At 33.2% G+C, this 8,668-nt stretch overlaps 1 protein-coding gene across 7 annotated transcripts in view; it reads right to left on the minus strand.

Moving 5' to 3' along the window:
• LOC111703579 (poly(A) polymerase beta) overlaps positions 1-8,659 on the minus strand; it is a 27,606-nt gene extending 18,947 nt beyond the window's left edge. For 6 of the 7 annotated variants that reach the window (XR_002765631.1, XM_023475568.1, XM_023475564.1 and 3 more), the window contains exons 1-11: positions 8,630-8,659; positions 6,112-6,180; positions 5,405-6,038; positions 5,239-5,268; positions 4,956-5,012; positions 4,352-4,408; positions 3,829-4,016; positions 2,223-2,306; positions 1,733-1,856; positions 1,184-1,249; positions 1,048-1,128 (exon numbers count right to left, since the gene is read on the minus strand). Coding sequence is in view for 6 of the 7 variants with exons in the window: in XM_023475568.1 (XP_023331336.1) it covers positions 1,048-1,128; positions 1,184-1,249; positions 1,733-1,856; positions 2,223-2,306; positions 3,829-4,016; positions 4,352-4,408; positions 4,956-5,003 (648 nt within the window). In the remaining variant the exon portion in view is untranslated. The remainder of the gene's footprint in view (positions 1-1,047; positions 1,129-1,183; positions 1,250-1,732; positions 1,857-2,222; positions 2,307-3,828; positions 4,017-4,351; positions 4,409-4,955; positions 5,013-5,238; positions 5,269-5,404; positions 6,039-6,111; positions 6,181-8,629) is intronic. The other variant, XM_023475562.1, reaches the window with a different exon arrangement.
• Positions 8,660-8,668: the final 9 nt, after the last annotated feature.

Here is an 8,668-nt window from a genome sequence, read left to right on the forward strand (position 1 = left end):
CCTCAGGCTTACTATCTGAATGCCTTGTTTTACCTTTAGCGCACTTAATTTAATTTCGATCAACTTTCAGTCAATTCATTTCAATATTTAAAGCTGTTAACAAACAGAGGCAGACTGCATGATTTAAACTAAGAAATTCTTGAACTGAAGTGAAACTACTCATTTTAAGTTTTCTTCAATACAAACATAATTTAAAATTTTGCAATTATTGTTCAGATTTTAATTCGCTAGGTGTAAGAGTATTCCAAAATTTATAACTTGACATATTTTTCACACTTTCTGTTAACTTCACAATACCAAGAAATAAAAAAAATCATGGACATATTTCTGAACCCCTTAGATGTTTTTCTTTTTCTTAAATCCAAGGTGTATTAGTAGACCTACTAAACCTACAACTCTTAAAATAGAAACCCTGAAGAAAGTTTGCAGCAATCCCAGCCCCCCATAGTTGCTAGCAGCTTTGATGGAATTTAAATAACCGATTTTTCACGGCATCAAAACGAGACTTCTCTAAGAAATAATATGAAATAAAATCATTACAGAAATCTAATTAATTATTCAATATTATAACTGTATTTTTTTCTGTTTAAGATTTATAATCTTACAGAGGTAATCTAACATTTAACATAGTTTAGCACCAAAGGGTTGCACAGAACGACAAATATATTGCTTCTGCGACTCCTTCCTTCGAAAACTTAAGTGCACTTTTCCAAGTCATTTAAAGATTGTGACGCTAATCAGTTTTTTTAGTCACCCTGTAGTTAAGCACAAGGGTTACAAACGTGCATAACATGTTGTGGGTTAGTATCTCAATACAGAAATAAAGGGGGGGGGGGGTGGAAGGGGTCCTAGGGTCAGTAGGGATTAAAAAGGTATTTGAAAAATCCTTTAATGCAGATGCAAATCAAAGAAAATGGGGCCCCATCTATGATCTTTATACTATTTTAAAACTAACCTCAGGTTCTAAATTCTGAAAGTCTGATTTTGTTTGCAGAAAGGATTTTGTGACAGGAACAATATCCAAATACATTTTTTAAGAAATGATACCTGTTCCATATAAGGTAAATTTCCCATATTAGGAAATCCAGACAATCCATCCAAGCCTGGTATCCGGGGAACATGCAACGACTTAACAATGAGTAAACAATTTTAGAAAGGTCTCCAAATAAAAAAAATGAAGTACCTGCATAATAGCTTGCTCAGCAGTAAGTTTGTACGCTTGGAAAGAGCTTAAGTGCATACTACCAGACTAAAGCAAATAAATGAAATATTTATTTGTAGGATAAAAAGTAACCCTGATAAATTATCCAGCAAAGAAACAATGACAATTCAGGAGCATTATCTTAAGAAAGATAAGAAAACACCCTGCAAGTCATTTCACCTTTTTTAAGTTGACATTATAAATAATTTTTTAAAGAAAGATGGTAAGTTCAGAAGAAAATACCATGGTTTCAAAGGAATGATCAAAGGTGTTCATAACGATTAGAAAAGAAAGATCAGATTTATTTAACATTTTTAGAAGGTAAGGATGAAATTTACATGGTGAGAAGATAAAAATGGTTGTAAGAGAAAAAGGAGACATATTTATCATCGTTTGAAGGAAAGGAAAAGATCTGCAATCGTTAGATGAAAAATGTTTATAAAGAAGGAAAAGTATGTATTTTGGCTACCAGTGAAGGAGTGAAGGAGAAGTATTTCATGTGCTTAACAGAGTAGAATAAGTGGTATTTACTGTGGTTAGATGAGTGGGATGAGAAGGATTAGAGTATACAGGAATGTTCTGCTGAGCTGGTAAAGGAGCATGAACTGTTGCAGTGTTCAGAAGATCTTCACCAATGCTTCCACTGCTCCTCCTACTGGAAAACCTTTTTTAAATTCGACATTTTTTAATTTGATTTGCATCAATAAAAATCGTAGAAATGGGCCATTATTACTATTGCTGGCTAATTTTTGACGTTTTTTCAAGCATTCAAGGGTTAGTTAAAACTAAAATAGTTTAGGTAGCCATTTGTCAAATAGCTAAGAACTTTTCGTTCCTTTCATAAACGGTACATTAGATTTGCATTTCTTTTAAAGTTACTGTTCGTTAACAATCTCAATATTAAGAGCATCAATGAGAGATATTTCAGAATTGTTCAAGCACTTGTTCTCTGCAGGTTTCATGTGATTTAAGATGAAATAAGAACAGTTGCTGCTTGTTCTTCTTTATACATAATTCTTACCTTTTCCTGTAACCATTGCTGTTCTTACTATTCTTTCTGTTGCTAGAAGGGTTCTTCCTGCCATTCCCTCGTACTATCTCTTGTCTAATTATTTGCACACATAATGTTATTCACAAATCTTACTGAACAATATTAGATAATTCCACACATTCATAACTTTATCTTTTTACTATTGTACCAGCAAAAAGTTATCAAGTAGCAAAGTAGGAGAAACCTTTCAAAAAAAAATTTTAAAATGAAGTTGGTCAGTATTTAATATTTTAAAAAACAGTTCATAAGTCACGTGACACAATTAGGTTTTAGTTTTCATTAAAGATTTTTTTGGGAAATAGGAAACATAGGGTTAGCTGATTTTGAGAAAAAGGGGTTTGAAATATCAGTCAAAAAGGATATTAGTTTTGTCGGGATGGAAACCTATGAAAAGGTAACAGTGTATCTATTAGGTTTACAGCAAAATTGACAAAATATTATTTTAATTTAAAGGGAGTTTGTGATTTATAACTATTCCAAACAATTTCACTATCTGTCTTAAAAATTTAATTTCTAGTCCCAAAACAAATAACTCTTTATTTCTCTATTCCCTTATTATATAATGAAGACTCGAATCATTTTCTGTCCTTAAAGTTAATCTTTGTAGGAATAAGAAGTTGGTTCATTCTCGGGGGAAACCTTATTCATCAATATCAAATGCATCTTCAGAGCTTAAAACATGGGGAATGGGGATAGAAGCTAGATAATTGACGAGTCTTTTAAAACGCTAATAAATGAGTGAACTCGGAGGATATTTTTTATGTAAGAGTTACTTTGCATGAACAAATATGGTAGTTTCTTTCATTCTGTAGGTGGTTTGGGGTTGGTGACAAATGTTATTTCAAGCTAAAACCATCTTTTCATCATAATATTTTCCACATCACTGAAAATATGATCCGGAGAGTTGAACAAATACCTTTAAAATAAAAAAAATAACTTGGGTCTTCGTTCCTCAATTTTGCTGTAAACCTAATAGATAAACTATTTTTCATCTTTTTGAAGGTTTCCGTCCCGTCAAAACTAGGATCCTTTTTGGCTGATATTAGGAACCCCTTTTTCTCAAAAACGGCTTTCCATCAGATTTGTTTAAAACCTCTCAAGGTAATTTTCAATGAAACCTAAAACCTTAATTTGTCATGTTCGAGGAGAAGGTCAATTTATCAAATTTTCAAAATATGCTGATTAAAAGATGCGCTTTGAACTGCTAACTAACACTTGAAAATATTTAAAAAATGGTTTAATTAAAGGCTAGTTTAACACTGACATCAAATATTTTTCAAAAAAAAGCTTTTTGCTCATGGTGCAAGGTGGATTTGGGCTTTTTTTCAATGAGTGATCATGGCAATTGTTTCACTCTTATTTTAATGGTGAACTCCAATCAAATTATTACCAATATAAATTCTACTAAAAGTACCAGAATTAGTAAATGAAAGCTTTTCTGAAATTCCACCAATTCGAGTAGGTAAAAACACTTTCATAGTTTCAAGGGTATTTAGGCTTTCAGGAAAAAAAATCTCACTCGTCCACCTTCAGTGCATGCACGCATAGATAGCTTTATTTATTCCAGATATCTTACTTGGAAACACTGTTGTTTGAGGTCAAGCTACGATCATCATCAGAGCTGCTCGCACTCACGTTGATAATGTTCTGGGAGGGACTGATAGGGACAGATTTAACCCGTTCTACAGAACATACCATGGTGATACTAGGGCCGGTCAAACTCTTACTTGGGCTACAGGGACTTGCATAATCACAGCTCATAGTCTAAACAATTTGAACAAATGAGTTAATTATAAATGAACATTAATAAGGTTCAGATTTTAACAAATTTTTTTAATTAACAGATTTGGTAAAGTATTTAAACAATGTGCATAACAATTGCAAAACTTAGCAAGAAAAGAGTTCAACTAGAGAGCAAGAAAAGTTGCACAAATTCTCAGGGACAATCAAGCATACATGCAATTTGTATGAAATAAAATTGCATGAAAAGACGCAATTATACAAAAAATTTTGCATGATCAAAGTTGCGCAAAAAACTTCAGTATGCTTTTCCTAAAATGATAATAAAAAATAAAAAATCTTTCCAAAATATGAGGTACCTGCTGATTTGGATTAATAGCTGGGTTTGCTGTGAGGTTTGTTAGTTCTAACTCTGCCTGAAATTTAAGATAGTCATACTTCAAAATATGCTGAAACGAACTTAAACGCGTAATGCAAAGTGACCCTCCATCAAAAGATTTGTTCCCTATTCACAGCGACCCTAAAAGCTTTGTCTGATAAAGCATGATTTAGATAAAATTTACTTGCGTCGCGCATTTCTCCTGCAGGAACAAATCTTGTGATTATCAGAAAAACACTTTCAATCGAGAAAAAAAAGGCAATATCTTCATATGAAGGAGTACTGAAGTAAATCAGGCATTTTCATTTTTGCATGGAGGGTCATGGAGGGTCTACAGACCCATTATGTAGTCCTTCTACCTTGGCTACCTTTCTAAAAAATGGTAAATATTAAAAGTTTATCCTTGCCATAAATCTTTTGCTCAAAAGCCTGTTCTAACCACAGTGGTAGATCCAGAAACTATATTAACTTTACTAATCCTCAAATGATATATGTTCCGCAAGGTTCAATATAAATTTGAAGGGAGGGTCGTTCTGGAATCTGGATTGATCCGATATATTAATTTAACATGAAAAAGATTTCACCTGAAGATCTTGTCTGACATGTTGGTATTGTGATCTCAATGTGGGCATTCTCTCTCTCTAACACAAAATGTTAAGTTTATGCAGATAGCAACAAAATTGCAGAAAAATAATTCGGAAAAACACTAATTTTAAACGAGTTTATTTATTTATTACGTTGTAAACTGTAGTAAACTGTAAAATATAATTGAGTATGAGGGCATTTTCCAAAAGGAGGTTGAAAATTTATATAGCAAACCAAATTCAGAGGTTTAAATAATATTGAAAATGTACTATAAAACACTACCTAATTACTGAAGTATAACATAAAAATCTCCTAATGATATTTTCCATTACCAAAATAAATCACTTGGATAGAATAATTGGACAGAAATGAGAATAGCAAGGTAACCGACTAGCAGATAAAGTTTAAATACCAAAATAAAAAGTTAATTTTTCTTTGGAAAATATTCCTGAGGCAGTCAGATGTTGTCCAACTCCCATTCTCAGGAAAATAAAATAATCTGAAAAATTAATCAAAATTTGGAAAACGAAGTAAAAAAAATAGTTGAAAAAATGGTCCGCAAAAAAATTCATGAGGTACATCTAAAATCTTTAGGGTTGGCGCTGAGACTTTTAAAACCAGTAAAATGTTAAAATTTCTGGTAAGTTAGGCAACCGTGTAAAAGCTCTAGTCACCAAATTCAACTGGTTTGAGTAAATATGATATAATCCAAATCTCAAGTAAAAATCCTTAAGATGGTTCAACAAAATAGAACATTATACATAGAAAAAAAGTTGCTGTGAAACCGAATGAGATCAAATTGCTTAGAAGCAAAGATGAACGGTGTCAACAATGAAACTGTACAATATTAAACAAAATTACATTATGTACAAACAATTAAAGGAAATTAAAAAATTAAAACGTATAAACACGATGAAAAATATGTATAAGACAGGGCTGGTAGTAAGGACTTAAAAACACATAAAGAATATGCCCTTAGATTAACCTTGACGAATCATAATAAAAATAAAATCATAGTTAAATAGTTTATCAACAAATCCTGTTTAATTACGATAGATAATCCTCATCTTCTCATCTGGTATCTAGAAAAAAGGGATGAAGTTCAAATATATCAGCATTTTTTAGTATTTTTATTATATCACAAAAAAACATTACCTTAAAAAAGGTTCTAGCTGATGGTTAATAGAAGTCCTGCAACAGTAAAAGCAGCAAGAGAGAAAAAAACTGAAAAACAAGAAATAAGCCGACAGCAAGAATACAATACAAGCTATAAGCAGAGAATACGAGAACACAAGCTGACAGCAGGGAATACAAGAATATAAGCTATCAGCGGAGAATACAAGAATACAAGCTATCAACAGAGAATACTAGAACACAAGCTGACCACAAGGAATACAAGAATATAAGCTATCAGCGGAAAATACAAGAATACAAGCCATCAGCAGAGAATACGAGAACACAAGCTGACAGCAGGGAATACAAGAATACAAGCTATCAACAGAGAATACTAGAACACAAGCTGACCGCAAGGAATAAAAGAATACAAGCTATCAGCAGAGAATACGAGAACACAAGCTGACAGCAGGGAATACAAGAATACAAGCTATCAACAGAGAAAACTAGAACACAAGCTAACTGCAGGGAATACAAAAATATAAGCTGTCAGCGGAGAATACGAGAACACAAGCTGACCGCATGGAATACAAGAATATAAGCTATCAGCGGAGAATAAGAGAACAGAAGCTGATATTAGGGAATACCAAAGCACAAACTGGCAGCAGGGAATACAAGAATACAAGCTATAAGTATAGAATACGAGAATACAAGCTGACCGCAGGAAGTACAAGAATATAAGCAAGCATAGAATACGAGAACACAAGCTGACAGAGGGAATACAAGAATACAAGCTATTGACAGAGAATCAGAAAACAAATGCTGACAGTAGGGAATACAGGAATAAAAGCTATTAGCAAAGAATACGAAAACAACAGCTGACAGTGGGGTATACAAGAATACAAGCTATTAGCATTAATTACGAGAATACAAGCTGGCCGCAGGGAGTACAAGAAAATAAGCTGTACGAGAACACAGCAGGGAATACAAGAATATAAGCTATTAGCATAGAATACATGAACACAAGCTGACAGCAGGGAATACAACAATACAAGCTATTAGCATAGAATACATGAACACAAGCTGGCAGTAGGGAATACAAGAATACAAGCTATTAGCGGAGAATAAGAGAACAGAAGCTGATATTAGGGAATACCAAAGCACAAACTGACAGCAGGAAATACAAGAATACAAGCTATAAGTATAGAATACGAGAATACAAGCTGACCGCAGGAAGTACAAGAATATAAGCAGTCGGCAGAAAATAATCGAATACAAGCTGTCAGCATGGAATAAAAGAATATACAAGCTATCACCAAAAACACAAGCAGCAGGGAATACAAGAATACAAGCTATTAGCATAGAATACGAGAACACAAGCTGACAGAGGGAATACAAGAATACAAGCTATTGACAGAGAATCAGAAAACAAATGCTGACAGTAGGGAAAACAGGAATAAAAGCTATTAGCAAAGAATTCGAAAACAAAAGCTGACAGTAGGGAATACAAGAATACAAGCTATTAGCATTAATTAAGAGAATACAAGCTGTCAGCAGGGAGTACAAGAAAATAAGCTGTACGAGTACACAACAGGGAATAAAAGAATATAAGCTATTGGCATAGAATACATGAACACAAGCTGACAGTAGGGAATACAACAATACAAGCTATTGGCAGAGAAAACGAAAAAAGCTGACAATAGGGAATTCAAGAATATAAGCTATTAACAGGAAATACAAGAATGCAAGCTATTAGCATAGAAGACCAGAACAAAAGCTGACAGCAGGGAATACAAGAATAAAAGTTATTAGCAGGGAAAACGAAAACAAAAGCGGGCAGTAGGGAATACAAGAATACAAGTTATTGGCAGAGAATACGAAAACAAAGCTGACAGGTAAGAGAATACAATACATGCTGTCGGCAGAGTATACAGAACAAAAGCTGTTCAAGGTATAAATAGAATTCAAAGAGGGGTTGGTATGTGGAAAACAATTTCAAGAAATTATGCACTTTAGAAGCTGTTAGAACTTAACTGCCCGATCGTTGATTTCTGCTGCTTGTGAGAGATTTTACAAGAACTGATACATAATTAAAGGGAATAAATGCGTTTTTTCAAGTAACCCCAATAGTTACCCTCCATACAAAGATGAAAATGCCCGATTCACATTAGTACCTTTCATATCTTTAACTGATCCATTAATTTGCCATCCATATTTATGATTTATAAAACTGGTTTATTTTAATCAGTGGTTTTGTACATAAGTGGCTTGAGTATTTCTACTGCAGGATAAAAAAGGAATTGTCAGAATCTAACACTGTTAAAACATAAAAAAGCGAAAATATCATATGAAGTTAGTTATCAGATACAGGTTTCAGGTTGCAGCTAGTTGTAAGTCAGGAATTGCCATCCATGGAGGTTGGTTCCCTTCAAATTACGCTAATAATCCCTTCAAGATTAGGTCCAACTGACAGATCAAGAAACGATAATGACACTCATTCAAAATGAGTATATACTATACAACTAAGAAAAAATCTGCCCGACTTAATTTCATCTCTCACCAAATAGTGATAAAAATTAACAGCTTCCCTTTAAGCTTC

The sequence above is a fragment of the Eurytemora carolleeae genome, unplaced genomic scaffold (genome assembly GCF_000591075.1).
Source record: "Eurytemora carolleeae unplaced genomic scaffold, Eaff_2.0 scaffold380, whole genome shotgun sequence".
In the NCBI taxonomy this organism is placed as follows: domain Eukaryota; kingdom Metazoa; phylum Arthropoda; class Copepoda; order Calanoida; family Temoridae; genus Eurytemora; species Eurytemora carolleeae.